The sequence below is a fragment of the Copadichromis virginalis genome, linkage group LG8 (assembly GCF_057382275.1).
Source record: "Copadichromis virginalis isolate Kocher_CV1m ecotype Utaka linkage group LG8, C_Virginalis_male_GT1.1, whole genome shotgun sequence".
Classification (NCBI taxonomy): Eukaryota; Metazoa; Chordata; class Actinopteri; order Cichliformes; family Cichlidae; genus Copadichromis; species Copadichromis virginalis.
The window spans coordinates 9088883-9104513 of record NC_140625.1 but is presented as its reverse complement, the minus strand read 5'-3'; the positions used below and the strand labels follow the sequence as shown (position 1 = coordinate 9104513).

The 15631-nt window shown below is 43.1% G+C and overlaps 1 protein-coding gene and 1 non-coding gene across 2 annotated transcripts in view; one reads left to right on the top strand and one right to left on the bottom strand.

Annotated features, from left to right (window-relative positions):
• The window catches only part of uts2r1 (urotensin 2 receptor 1), a 68425-nt gene extending 53149 nt beyond the window's left edge, over positions 1–15276 (bottom strand). Inside the window, exons 1-3 of the mRNA XM_085465588.1 lie at positions 14892–15276; positions 12960–13675; positions 6231–6609 (exon numbers count right to left, since the gene is read on the bottom strand). Of these exons, the coding sequence (XP_085321714.1) occupies positions 6232–6609; positions 12960–13673 (1092 nt within the window). The 5' untranslated portion in view covers positions 13674–13675; positions 14892–15276 and the 3' untranslated portion in view covers position 6231. The remainder of the gene's footprint in view (positions 1–6230; positions 6610–12959; positions 13676–14891) is intronic.
• Positions 14109–14180, top strand: LOC146702658 (small nucleolar RNA SNORD36). Its single transcript, XR_014922113.1, has one exon. It is a non-coding gene; the product is annotated as a small nucleolar RNA SNORD36 (small nucleolar RNA).
• Positions 15277–15631: the final 355 nt, after the last annotated feature.

Genomic DNA, 15631 nt, shown 5'->3' with positions numbered 1-15631 from the left:
AATGTTCACTCATTAAGCATCACTGAGGTTGAAGACATGTTTCTAAATGAATTCCAACTTAGAACAAAACTAGCTTTCAGGATTTGTTTAGCCGACTCCTCGTGCCTGCTTCCGTCCTTAGACAGCATCAAAGATGGACGTGACTATCGCGACGTCATTGGTGGTTTGTGTAGTTCTTCATGTCTCTAGCGTTTTCGCTGCTATTTTGGTTTACAAAACAAATGGATGCAGAGAAGGCGAGTCTGACAATAACACCAACTAGCAATGCCAGTGACTTGTCTGTCACAAGTCATTAGCCACAATTTCTTATTCAGCATGACCTGAAATGAGGAACTGATCCTGTAATAGTAAAATATTTACATAGATCAAAGCAGAAAGGTTTTTTTCGTAGACTTCTAATGACTTGACGCCTCCTGAGTGAGGTGTTCTTGGATTGTCCTATCGAGATGAGGCACCTGGGCAGACCCAGGACATGCTAGAAAGATTATATCTCTCGGCTGGCCTGGGACAAGCTGGAGGAGGTGGCTGGGGAGAGGGAGGTGTGGGCTTCTCTGCTTGGGACTGCTGCCCCCGTGACCCGGCTCCGGACAAGCGGAAGAAAAATGGATGGATGGACTTCTAATGACCAGAAGTGTTTTTGCAACCACAGCTATTGCCAGCTCGAGATGTTGAGGTAGAACTCAGGTTTAAGGCACTTCCCAGAAGCTACTACAAGTTTGTTTTAGGCATGTAGCTTAAAGCTACGTTAGCTACGACTAACATGACACAGTTGAATAAGAAAGAACATCTGGTGTTCTACACTGATTTTTAATTTGTGAATGAGTGAAATTGACAGTTCTGACTATGGCAAATATAAGAGAAAACGCTAAATCGTACTTTTTCAATAAGTGCGCACGTTAAAGTAAATTGGACTCTGACGTTAAGAAGAGTTCTCAAAAATGATTATTTTATTGTAATGTGCAAAAGTTGCACATAAACTAATGGTAGTTAAATAGTTTGGTGCACAATATTTAAAGCTGAAAGTGCCTGAAACCACAGGGCAAAAACTTTGGGAGAATATGTATTAGCTGTGTTGTTCTGAGACTCAACATTTTGTGCAAAGACAGATATTTGAATAATTAACTACAGAATCTGATCTGAGCTTACTTACAATATAATATGATTCGCCATTGTCAGTGAACTATTAAAGCTTCACAATAATCCAGCAAAAATGTGTTGAGATATATTAAATGACGTCTCTAACTGAAGATAATTGCCACAGAAAGCATAAAAGCATACTCATGAAACTTTATTACATAATGATGCAATGTTTCAGATGAGATCAAAGTGGCAGGCTCTCACGCAGACCTGAATTTCCATTTACAGAGTGGTAGGAGCCCTGAATGAGATTTTATCAACAATTGCAACTTTAATCCAGGAGTCTCTCTTTTCCCTTTGCTTTATTTGTTTTCCTTTGCCTTATTTTTTCCCCCTAAATAACTCACAGGCATCAGAAGACTTTTCCTGGGACCAAAATGAACATATAAAATCACTGAAAGACAGTGCTTTAAAAGTAATGAATAATTTATTGGAGGCAATTGTCTGTTTTTGTGTATGAATTATTCACTTTTTATGTTCAAGCACCGACAATCATTACTGCAAAATCATTCATGCATATTCCCACATCCCTTGCTGACTAATTTCCTCTGCTTATCTGGAAGGAAAAGGGCAAGCATTTAGACCTGCCACTGCAATAATGACATTTTACTGTATTTTTAGAGCATGCTACACAAAGCTGCTGTTCAAAATCATATGATGTACACACAAAATATGTGAATGTATAATGTTGTTGTATATATGTATATAAAAAAGAAGAGACTACCGTTTCTTTTTCTTTATAGCCATTCATCTTTTACAGTACAAATATAGAAGAATTCAGTTTGTCAAGGACGAGGTTCCATATGGTCATGCACTGACTGTTAAACCATTGCCCTGTTTAACAACAAAACCCTACGGGATACATTTTCCACACTAAGTGCATAAAAATCCCAGTTTCCACCTATTTCTGGCCTAAGCTGCAATAAACATGCTTCTACGAGGACGCATTAGGAGTTAGAGCACTTTGACACAGCCTGCCAGGCAGCTGTCACCATGTACAACCTTTAATGGAGGGAAAAAATTATCCATTACCTTCACATTTAGTACAAAAACGTCAGGTAGCACTTGCGCAATGTCAAGGGGCCATTTTACAAAAAGTTGCTTTGGCCAACCAAAGACGTATGTGGACACTAATAAAAAGTAAAGTTACAAGTTTAAAAAAAAAATTAACAGACGCAATGAGCTCATTTGTTACAAATTTGTCTCTCAGAAGGTGTTTAAGTCTCACTGGGCCAGCCTTCAGCTGGAAACATGCAGCACTTTTCATTAGTCAGGAGTGTGAAGCAGCCTTTGGGTGTAGGGAGGGGAAGATGCCACTATGCAATAGTTGAATGATTGAGATAAATTAAATATTTTTTTCTTTGACAGCTACGTATCTATCCTGAAACATTTTTTTTTTCTTTGTGAGAGTTGCGCAAAGTATATTGCTGTTTGACAGTCAAAGAATCCTGGCACATCCACATTTAATTCCAATCTACAATAACATGATATAAAGTCAATCCACTTGGTGATAGGGGTCCAAGTGCCTTTTTCCCCCCTTGGCAAAGTTTATGATAGCTTTTAAACCCCCCCTGTGTTTCTTCAGGGAATGTAAGCTGTTCAAATGGCATTATAATTAAAAGTTCATACTTAAAACAGCAATTTAATATATTTTGCTGAATTAAATTAAAAAGTGTCAGGGGATGTTGTGATTGCCTCTGAGAGGGCCAGCGCTTAGCAGCCACCTTAAGACACACATGTATTTTCTGTATATAACACAAGTAATAGACTGTTTAGAAAAGAAAAAACTTTAAGCATGTGCCAGGTTAGAATTAGCCAGTAATGCTTAATGCTAACCTAGCTTAGTTAGGTTTATGTTAGCTTGTGTATTTGTCTAGGCTTTTGTTTTTGTTAGCAAAACAATGGTTATCAAGTGTAAAATCAATAATATATCTATATTTTCTCTGACTGGTACCCTATAGTAGTATACGGCAACACACAGACGATTATATGTTATAGACTGTTTAGAAAATGAGAACTTTAATTATCTGCCAGTTTAGCATTAGCTAGTGCTAAATTCTAACTTAGCATCTTAGCTAGTATTTACTAGCATGCGTGTTTACTGTAGGCTTGTGTGTACAATACAGCATACCCATATTTTTCTGTATTTTTTGGTCCTACAGTAGTATAGGGCAACGCATGGACAATTGTACTGTTTTTGTTTTGTTTTGTTATACTTTTAGCAATGTAAACCTATTTCTGTTTCAAATCATGTTTGTCAAGTATTCTGACTAAATATTCTTATCATGAGTAGAGTTTCAATTGACCATAAGACAGTATAAGATGATTTCCTTTTAACCATTAGTCAGCCCAGACTACCATGCGTGTCATTTACATTAGGTGTTCCAGCATAAATCCAAAATAAATGGAAACTTGTACACCCAAATCTTGTTTTTTTACATCCTTAAAGATGATTGCTGTACAATCATTACACCCTGGAAGAAGAACAGTTCAAAGAAAACTTTAAAACCCTCAAATTACTATGACAGTCATGCCCATGAGTGGCTGTAAACCACAACTGTATACACATGAAAGCCTTACTTTGATGGTAGTGGTTAGGGCATTAGAGAAGAATAATATGTGCATGCATATATGTGGTGGGCGTCACTCAGCACATTGTTATCCAACAGTGGTAGTATATGACACACTGCTACTCTCATTGACAAACCACCAAGTAATCAAAAGTAAAGCCCTACCAATATATTAGCTGCTCGTAAATATTGGATTTTCCTGCTATTTGTCATTTTGTGGAAAGAAAGAATCGGGATGTTATTGTGAAACATAAATGAGATTCGTTTCATTAGTAAATGTATGAAGATAAAAGCTGAGCTGAGCTGCTCAGCTGTGATATCCTGTCGTGTCAGTCTGGACTTAGATATGATCTGCATTATAACTGCAATGCAATCAGTTATTTCTATAGAACATAATCTGTAAAAGAACAGCAAGTTTTGCATTGTACATCAGCTGGCTACACCCATAGCAATCCTTCCAAAGCTCTTATTGCCAAGCTGGTCTTTGTGTGTCCTGGCACCTCCACCTTTTCTAATCCTCGCGCCCCCCTTCCCCTGAGTTCATCCTCTGTTTCCCTCTGCTGCACTGTCGCCATTTCTCCAGCTTCCTCTGTAATGAATAGTTGTAACCAAAATTTTCAGAAGTCAAAAATAGGATATTCAAGTACTCCAGAGTTACTGTTAGGGTACTTTATATCATCAGGGGTGACTCCACGATTTATGACTTATGTAGACTTTTGCTAACAATTTTATTTATAATAATACTAATAGATTGCATTTATATAGCACTTTTCGAGACCCTCAAAGCGCTTTACAATTCCACTATTCATTCACTCTCACATTCACACACTGGTGCAGGCAAACCACAGTTGTAGCCACAGTTGCCCTGGGGCAGACTGACAGAAGCGAGGCTGCCATATCGTGCCATCAGCCCCTCTGGCCATCAAAAAAAAAAAAAAAAGCAACAGCGCTATTTCAGAAATACCATCTACCTCTGCCCTTGAACTTGAGGTCAAGGTCACTGAGATTCAAATTTGTCAGATATTTTTAGTAGATATGCCTATGGCAGGGGTGGCCAACTCCAGGCCTCAAGAGCCGGTGTCCTGCAGGCTTTAGATAACACCCTGGGTCAACACACCAGAATCAAATGATTAGTTCATTACCAGGCATCTGGAGAACTTCAAGAAATGTTGAGGGGGTAATTTAGCCATTTAAATCAGCTCTGATGGATCAAGGACACATTTAAATCCTGCAGGACACCGGCTCTGGAGGCCTGGAGTTGGCCATCCCTGCCCAATGGTATCAATGAAACTCCTTCGTCATGGACAAGCTTGGGTCATCGCACCACCTGCCCGGCAGGTTGACGACAATACTCCATCAGCCTTTTATATCAAATTATTGACATTTGTCAAAGCCCACAGTGAGGCTATAGTGAAACAGACCTCTCTTCCATTTCATGACATACAGATACCTGATCATGCCCCTTTACATCACATTTAAATGCACTGGACATCGTAGGCACAGTCATGATAAATGTTATGAAAGAGCATATGAATCTTTCACCACAGCTTCTGACAAAATATTAGTGTGAGTGAGTTGTAACCTGTTAGTCCATGTAGATTTCAAATAACTATAACAACTTAGGACTTACTAAGAATTCATTATTCATGATTTCTGATGTTTTACCAGCTTTCTAACTTTTCCGTATAAGATGTTATCTCCGTGCCTAAGAAATAAGAATACTAGTCTGCATGTCACATCAGCATACAGAGCTCTGTCAATGCAATCAGTGAAGAGTAAAATGTCCAATACACACATTGCGACAACAGTAAAACAAAGCAGTTATGTTAATGATATCTGTGAGTCAGACATGACGCCTGTCAGGTCCATTTAGTTGACGACTTTTTTAAGATGTTTGGTTTGGCAATTTTGATTTGGCTCTTAGATTGTTTATTGGTACATTTCAGTCCCTATGAAAAGTTTTGTGACAACACCCACACACCCACAATCTCAGTACTACTGATAAATAGTTTCCTTCCCACGCCGACTGTGAGCCAACAATAATGACTGAGATGATTGTGAACAATTACCTGTCAGCGTTTTGGGAAAACGATTGCTTAATATTGATTTGCTTTATTCTACTTAGAAAGCTCCTTTTCTCAGCTGTGTTGTCTGTACAATTGTGCTCTTCCCATTGGTGTTTGTAGTCCAAAATGATGGCAGTGCTAATATAGATGAATCAAGCAACAGTTATCAAAAAAGCGCCACAGTTTTGATGTTGTGCATACCAGCAAGTAGGAATTCTGAGAACATGAATAGACGTGTTCAGCGCTATCTGCAATCACATAACTCAGTCTTTCCTGTTATAGAAAACCCCAACAAAGCCACCAACTCTAAAGCATGCAATGACTCTCATTTTGCTGATGCCTAATTGCCAGAAATGACCAAAGCACAAAGCTGTACTTAGCAAATTTTATAGCACGTCTTGTCTTGTTCTCTTATCAGTCAAAATTTTAGGAATGTTAGAGAAAAAGCTGCTCCTACCTCACAAACTGCTGTTATGAGCTCGTAGTGATGCCGTGTGCGTGAGCATGAAGCTCTCAGTGCACTGCTGACTGCTGGCAGATGGCGATCTACGCGGTGAACGTTGAAAACGACTCCTCCTGTTGAAGTAATTGCCAGTTGTCCACAAGCGCTTGTTCTTCCTCAGATACTCCTTGTAGTTCTTGGTGAGCAATGTGTAGAGGAACGGGTTGATGCAGCTGTTGGAGTACGTCAGGCATGTGGTCAGGTAGTTGATGTTACGTTTGGCTTTGGTGGAGAGAGGCAACGAGGGGTGAAATTGACCCAGCAGTTGCCAGATCCAGAAGGGCAGGAAGCATGCCCAGAAGAGGAGCACAATTGTAAAGATCAAGTAGAGCACCTTCAAGGACATAAGAGCACAAAGAGGTGCCATCAGAGAGACTCAGATTTCACTTGATATTGGGATGTAAAATGCCAAGCTAATGTTAATGCATACATGCCAACCCTCCCGAATCCCGAATTTCAGTGCCCCTCCCAAAAATCTCCCGGAGCCACCATTCTCCCGAATTTCTCCTGATTTTTCACCCGGACAACAAAATTGAAAAACCATATCCCAGAATTCAAAGCGCGGCCCAGCCAATTCCAGTTTCCAGCAATGGCGGCAGCTACTTAGTTTTAATATTACTCTTATTTCTCTTTCTGGGTCGCAAAATAAACTTTTAACATATTGTCAGGCGAGAATGTAGCTGTGTACACTTCAAATATTTGAGCCGGCGAGAACAGCAAACCCCCGTCTTTCACTACTCAGGTTAAACATGATAAGTCATTTAGATAACTTAAAAATGTTATTGTTTGGCTTTTTTCAGTGTTTTATTTGTTCGTGAGTAAATCGGTTTGGCTGAGATTAAAGTTATTAGATTAGATTAGATTAGATTAGATTAAATAAAACTTTATTAATCCCTCAAGAGGATTCGTCCGGGGTTTTCACACAACTGAATAAACGTCAAACAGAAAACTGATTAAACAGAAATGTGAGACGGTCGAGAATTTACGCCAGCATCCGGTTATATTTTAGATAGCAAGGAGCAGACGGCTGAGTTTCACTCCACCTAGAGATCTCGTGGCGTAATTCTGACCGTCCAGTTATATATATATATATATATATATATATATATATATATATATATATATATATATCCATCCATCCATTCGCTTCCGCTTATCCTTTTCAGGGTCGCGGGGGGCGCTGGAGCCTATCCCAGCTGTCATGGGGCGAAAGGCGGGGTACACCCTGGACAGGTCGCCAGTCTGTCGCAGGGCTAACATATAGGGACAGACAACCATTCACACTCACATTCACTCCTAGTGACAATTTGGATTAATCAATTAACCTATCCCCACAAGCTGCATGTCTTTGGACGGTGGGAGGAAGCCGGAGTACCCGGAGAGAACCCACGCAAACACGGGGAGAACATGCAAACTCCACACAGAAAGACCCCGGCCTGATGGTGGAATTGAACTCAGGACCTTCTTGCTGTGCGGCAACAGTGCTAACCATATATATATATGTGTATATATATATATATATATATATATATATATATATATATATATATATATATATATATATATATATGGGTGGGTGGATGGATGGATGGATGGATGGATAGCAAACATAATGGGCAATACAATGTGCAGACTTAAAGTCTTCCACACCAACTTGTCAAACATCACAATAACGTGCTATAGCAACATATATTACACTAACTTTGAGTTGCTGTAAAATAGTAGCAAGACCATAGTAAACTATTAGTACTGTTCATAACCGAACATCTGCTTCTTTAATGTGATGCCTTATGTGGTGCTGCTAGGTCAAAAGACTTCCGGTAAATGTCACTATATCATGGCTATTTTGTAGAAGGTCTACCGCACTAAGAAAAAAGACATTTCAGTCATATCACTTTAGCCAAGTGAAATGACTTAACCCAAACCCTACAAAACCCCTATATTTTGGAGAAAGGCAAAACCAGCTTTTGTGGATAGAGTGTAAATAGTTTTTGAGTTGTATCAGTTATCAGAATGATTTGTTCCCTAAGTGATAAGACTTCCATCCATCCATCCATCCATCTTCATCCGCTTATCCGAGGTCGGGTCGCGGGGGTAGCAGCCTAAGCAAAGAGGTCCAGACCTCCCTCTCCCCAGCCACCTCCTCCAGCTTGTCCGGGGGAATACCAAGGCGTTCCCAGGCCAGCCGAGAGATATAATCTCTCCAGCGTGTCCTGGGTCTGCCCCGGGGCCTCCTCCCGGTGGGACATGCCTGGAACACCTCGCCCAGGAGGCGCCCAGGGGGCATCCTTGCCAGATGCCCGAACCACCTCAGCTGGCTCCTTTCGATGTGGAGCAGCAGCTGCTCTACTCTAAGCCCCTCCCGGATGGCCGAACTTCTCACCCTATCTCTAAGGGAGAGGCCAGCCACCCTTCGGAGGAAGCTCATTTCCGCCGCTTGTATCCGCGATCTCGTTCTTTCGGTCACTACCCACAGCTCGTGGCCATAGGTGAGGGTAGGGACGTAGATCGACCGGTAAATTGAGAGCTTCGCTTTTACACTCAGCTCCCTCTTCACCACGACTGACCGGTGCAGCGTCCGCATTACTGCAGCCGCAGCCCCAATCCGTCTGTCGATCTCCAGCTCCCTTCTCCCATCACTCGCGAACAAGACCCCGAGATACTTGAACTCCTCCACTTGGGGCAGGAACTCATCCCCGACCCGGAGTGGGCACTCCACCCTTTTCCGGCTGAGAACCATGGCCTCAGATTTGGAGGTGCTGATCCTCATTCCCGCTGCGTTACACTCGGCTGCGAACCGCTCCAGTGCGAGCTGGAGGCCCTCACCCGATGAAGCCAACAGAACCACATCATCCGCAAAAATCAGAGATGAGATTCTGAGGCCACCAAAGCGAAAGCCCTCCGCCACTTGGCTGCGCCTAGAAATCCTGTCCATAAAAATTATGAACAGAACCGGAGACAAAGGGCAGCCCTGGCGGAGCCCATCACCCACCGGGAACGAGTCCGACTTATTGCCGGCAATGCGAACCAAGCTCTTGCAACGGTTGTATAGGGATTGAATGGCCCGTAGCAATGGGCCAGACACCCCATACTCGCGCAACACCTCCCACAGGACGCCCCGAGGGACACGGTCGAATGCCTTCTCCAGGTCCACAAAACACATGTAGACTGGTTGGGCAAACTCCCATGCACCCTCAAGTATCCTCGAGAGGACAAAGAGCTGGTCCAGTGTTCCGCGACCAGGACGAAAACCGCATTGTTCCTCCTGTATCCGAGGTTCGACTAGCGGACGAACCCTCCTCTCCAGCACCCTGGCATAGACTTTCCCGGGGAGGCTGAGGAGTGTGATCCCCCTGTAGTTGGAACACACCCTCCGGTCCCCCTTCTTGAAGATGGGGACCACCACCCCGGTCTGCCAGTCCACAGGTACTGCCCCTGATCTCCACGCAACATTGCAGAGACGTGTCAACCAAGACAGCCCTACAACGTCCAGAGCCTTCAGGAACTCGGGGCGGACCTCATCGACACCAGGGGCTCTGCCACCAAGGAGTTGTTTAACTGCCTCAGTGACCTCGCCCCCGGAAATTGGTGGGTCACACCCCTCATCCCCAGACTCTGCTTCCTCCCCGGAAGACGTGTCAGTGGGATTAAGGAGGTCCTCGAAGTATTCCTTCCACCGCCCGACAATTTTCTCAGTCGACGTCAACAGCGCTCCGCCAGCACTATACACAGTGCAGGTAGAGCACCGCTTTCCCCTCCTGAGACGCCTGACGGTTTGCCAGAATCTCTTCGAGGCAGTCCGAAAGTCTTTTTCCATGGCCTCTCCGAACTCCTCCCACACCCGAGTTTTTGCTTCAGCCACTGCCCGAGCCGCATTCCGCTTGGCCTGTCGATACCTGTCGGCTGCCTCCGGAGTCCCACAGGCTAACCAAGCCCGATAGGCCTCCTTCTTCAGTCTGGTGGCTCCCTTCACCTCTGGTGTCCACCATTTGGTTCGGGGATTACCACCACGGCAGGCACCAACCACCTTGCGGCCGCAGCTCAATGCAGCAGCTTCGGCAATGGAGACGCTGAACATGGTCCATTCGGACTCAATGTCCCCAGTCTCCCTCGGAATGCTGTTGAAGCTCTGCCGGAGGTGTGCGTTGAAGATCTCGCGGACTGGGGCCTCTGCTAGACGTTCCCAGCACACCCTCACTACGCGTTTAGGTGCACCAGGTCTGTCCAGCGTCCTCCCCCGCCACCTGATCCAACTCACCACCAGGTGGTGATCAGTTGACAGCTCAGCCCCTCTCTTTACCCGAGTGTCCAGAACATATGGTCGCAGGTCTGGTGATACGATTACAAAATCGATCATCGACCTACGGCCTAGAGCATCCTGGTGCCACGTGCACTTATGGACACTCTTATGTTCAAACAGGGTGTTCGTTATGGCCAAACTGTGATTAGCACAGAAGTCCAATAACAAAGCACCGCTCGGGTTCAGATCAGGGAGGCCGTTCCTCCCAATCACGCCCCTCCAGGTCTCGCTGTCGTTACCCACGTGAGCATTGAAGTCTCCCAGCAGGACAACAGAGTCTCCAGGTGGAGCACCTTCCAGCACCCCCCCCAGGGACTCTAAGAAGGCTGGGTACTCCGAACTGCCACTCGGCGCATAAGCGCAGATGACGGTCAGGACCCGTTCCCCGACCCTAAGGCGCAGGGAACAAACCCTCTCATCCACCGGGAAAAACCCCAACGTACCGGCAGCAAGCCGAGGGGATATAAGAATACCCACCCCAGCCCGCCGCCTCTCACCAGGGGCAACTCCAGACTGAGACAGAGTCCAGCCCCTCTCCAGGAGACTGGTTCCAGAGCCCAGACAATGCGTAGAGGTGAGCCCAACTATATCTAGCCGGTACCTCTCAACCTCACGCACCAACTCAGGCTCCTTCCCCACCAGAGAGGTGACATTCCATGTCCCTATTGCCAGTCTTGGCAGCCGGGGGTCGGTCCGCCAGGGCCTCCGCTCCTGGCCGCCACCCGGCTCACAATGCACCCGATAAGACTTTGGAGGACAATTTAATAAAAATTACATATTTTGATTGGGTTAAAGGTCATTATTAATGATGAGTTAGTCGTCAGAGGGTAAATAAGCTACCAACCAATTTCTGGTTATAGGTATGGTTAGGATTATGTTAACATAAGTCAGATTATGATTTTCACCTATTTAGCATACTTAAACAAAAAACGTATTACAGAAAGGGAAAATGCATGCATAAGATGTTTTGGCGACTCAAATTATTCGTGCACTGTAATATCAGTGACCAGTAAATCTGGTTGGCCCCAGATCTTTAATAGTGTCCCTACACAGTAACTCGTCTAAGGTATTGTATGGAAGCCAATGTTAACTCATTAATCCTTTCAGTAACTTCCTATAGACTTTGGTTGTGTTGTGTTTCTTGTACTCTTGTGTGACTTTAGCAACTATTGCAAACTATTTCCCTGTGGGGAATACTGACGTAATTTTCTCTCATTTCTTGGTGCAGCATGATAACAGCAAGAGATTCACAGTGAAGCACAGCCCTGGTAGGGAAGGAGAGAATTGTTAGGATATCAAATAGTAGCAATTTTAAAGGTAGGGTAGTCTATATTTTCCCTTGCGCTTCAAGATTCTCACCCTTAAATGCAAGTGATGGGTTACATTTAAGCGTGTCGGGAGAGAATAAAACCATCTTCAGCCCTGCTATGAAACAAAATGGAATGTGCATCAGACAAACACTGCATAAAGTACTTCTTGTTTATTAGTGGAATATCTATGGAAGTTTGTACAGCATCACTGTGTCTAACTTCAAAATATTCATTAGGTTGGTGTTGATGGATGTGTTCATCTCCTGCTGAGCTGAAAACTGGGAAAGATGCAAGAGACGAGGTCGAAGTTGAGGCAGCTCACCAAAAAAGGAGAACTGAGATCGAGTTGGAGAGTCTGTGTGAAAATAACTGAAGAATTTTTAAGATATTATGTGATGCTCTCTTATTGATATAGTTGTTTCAGAGTATTGTACATAACTTGGCCTAAGAGTAAGATTTATTTTTTCATTCCAGCTTTTATATATGAGGATGTGCTTGGCTGAAAAAATAATGAGCAGATAAATCTAGAACATTATAATTATCTGTAGACTAATAAAGAGTTTATCTAATAATAATCATTTGATACAAATAGTGTAGTAGTCGCACGCGCCATTTCTCTGTGGTTTTTGTTCTTAAACTAAAGTTGTGTAATTATAATTACATATTCTTAGTTATGTAACATACTAATACAGGATCTTTAATAGTAATGGAGTCACTAGCAGATGACAGGAAGGTTTTTATCTCATTGTTATCAGTCTCACCAAGCAACCTCTTGCAACCACTTGGCAACCAGTCAGTCATGACATTGACTTTTCTCTAACAACCGGTGGTTACCAGGCAGTCACCAACCAGTCTCTAAACCTGTGTGACAAGGGCTTTAAATCTGTGGGAAACACTGTATTGCCCTTTTGTTTCCAGGAAGAAATGTGGGTTTGAATAGAATTGGCATAGATAGCTGAGTAGTGGCATTTAAATATTCAACCCACACAAAAGGATTTGATAAGTGGTAAGACAGTAAGTGCAATGATAAAGCAAAATAGTCACATTAAACACATTAATTTGTGCTTAACTTACCTTTTGATTTGGTAATTTTTTGGTCTGCTTGAATGTCTCTGTCTGTGAAATCCAATAAGTGCGTGCAAGCTGGATGTAAAGATAGCCAATAATCAGTCCTGGAGCGACAATGCTAGTGCAAAACAGGAAGGAGATGTAAATCTTGTAGGAGAGCGGTGACAAAGTGGACTGACACATAGGCTTGGTGCCCACTGCCATCAGTTGAATTCTCACGATCATCGGTAGGGTGAGGATTAGAGAAGCTACCCAGACAAGTAGGGCAATAGCTTTCCGATAACTTTTCGATCGTTTCACTGTGTCGAGTGGCTTGAGCACTGCAAAGTAGCGTTCTGTACTCATGATTGTCAGAGTAAAGATGCTTGCGTGCATAGTCAGGAAGTCCATGCTTATCAGAATCCGACACCCTGCATCTCCAAAGTACCATCCCTTCAGGAAGTGTGTGCAGACTACGAAGGGGATGGTGAGAAGATACAGCAGATCTGCTAAAGCTAAGTTTATGATGTAGATGTACATGGAGGCTGCAGACCTCATGGAGTGGCACATCACCACCAGGGTGTAGATGTTCCCGGAGACTCCAATGAAACACATGATGGAGAGGATGGTTCCAATGGTAAAGGTGGCGGCTGTATCTTCAAGTGAGTTCAGAGGAGGGTCAGTTGCATTGCCGCCCCTTTCCACCAGGACTCCCACAGGCTCCATGGACACTGTTGTCATGTCTGGATGCAAGAGAAATGTATGGGAACAGGGAAATGATATATTAGCTCTCCAATATAGCCAATGCATGGAAGCTATTTTAATGAAGTGGATCTTTTGGGGATTTATAAACAGATTGCTAAAGTGTTAAAAAGACTATACTGGCATATTTTCTGCAAGCTATCATCTCCATTTTGAAAAAACACGCCAATAGGTAGAGATCTAAACCATCTCTCACTCTGAGTCTCTGACTCATTGCATATTTACAGAGGTGGAGACCAAAAAGTGTCAAAACTACTAAACAAAAGGTTAAATTTCTGTCTGACTAAAGTTTAATCTGATTAATAAAAATTACCACAGCAGTGTTTTAGTAAGACCAAGTTGGTCAAGAAGTGAGGCGTTATCCTAAGTTTTGAAACTGTAGTACTAATGTTTAGATTCAGTCTGCACACTGTGACTCAAATGATGCAGAAAATCTGACACTGAAATAATCTTTGATGGAAATTAGCGCTCTTGTTATTGAGTGTTATCTGTCTGATTAACATTAGCACAATCTTAAACTCTGGTGACAAAAATGTGTCATAATTCTCTGCAAGTTTTTAAATGGGAAGAAGTTCGTTTTTTTTTATCATGCACTAACAAATATGTAGCCTATGGTCTTGTATGTTATTCTTTGAATAAGCTATGACTCCGTGTTATGAATCAGAATTATGACTTATGTGCTGAACTTAAAGTAAACATACTGTGAATTTCTAACTTGGTCAGTTGGTTACACATTTAGGTCTAGGCTGGAACCATGAATCTTAGTTTCTAAAGAAAATTTTGCTTATTCCCATTTGATTACCGCACAACTTAAGAAAAAGAGTCTCATGAACATTGCACAACTGAAAAATGATCCAAGTCATTTCTCAGAAGTAAGACTAAAGCTAAATGTATCAGAGTTGATCCAGTTGTTGCACTGATGTCTTTACTGAGTCATAGACATCTTCTTGTCAAGATTAATGCTCACCTGTCAAAATTCAGACAGAAATCACTAAGATGTAATTTCTCCGTTGTGACTTAAGTAGTACCAAAAAGCACCAGGGGCAGAGATAAAGTCAGGCTGGACTTATATTACATTTTAGCCTTCAGTAATAGAATTTCCTGGCAAGCTCAGAAAAGAACAGCAGTTCCTACTACATGCATGTAAATGCACAATTACAAATCTATTTGGGAAATAAAGTGAACTGGCTGACTTACCTGGGCTGCCTTACTGGACAGAAGAGGTTCAACACTCAGCTGTGGTTCCACTGGCCATGCTCTGTCAAACTTCACACTTGCTGGACAAATTTCACACTCCATAAAAGTCCCCACAGAGTGTAGAAAGGAAACCCACAGGTGGAGCAAAGGAAAAGAAATTTATATCCAGGAGTCCTGAAGGAGGAAAATGACCTAAATGACTCATCGACTACAACAAAAACCCTTCCACTGTTGACTCGTCTCTCGACAGCAAATCAACCAATCTAACGTGTCTTGATTCAAGAGAAAGTGCACTGATAGCAGCCTTAAAAGTTCTCTCCTATTCCCTTCACTCTTTGTGCACCTTAGCAGCATCCACGTACAGGATGTCAGCATCGGCAGAATCGGAAGAGAGAGAGAGAGAGAGAGAGAGAGAGAGAGAGAGAGAGAGAGAGAGAGAGAGAGAGAGAGAGAAAGGGGGGGAAGAAAGCATCAGTGAAACAATCACAGAAGTGAGAATCACGTTCAGCTACAGCTGGCTATGGAGAATCCTCTGTTTGACTGAGAGAGAGAGAGAGTTATAGAGAGAGTGTGAGTGTCAGAGGTAGAGAGGGCTGAGCAAAAGCAGGGAGAAAGGGAGGGAGGGAAACAGAGCTATCAGTGAGGTACTCTCGCTGAGAAGCCTGAAAGTGGGAGGGAGAAGACGCAGAGAACGGACAGCAGAGAGGTATGCAGGAAATGCATTCTGCTCTCTCTCCTTC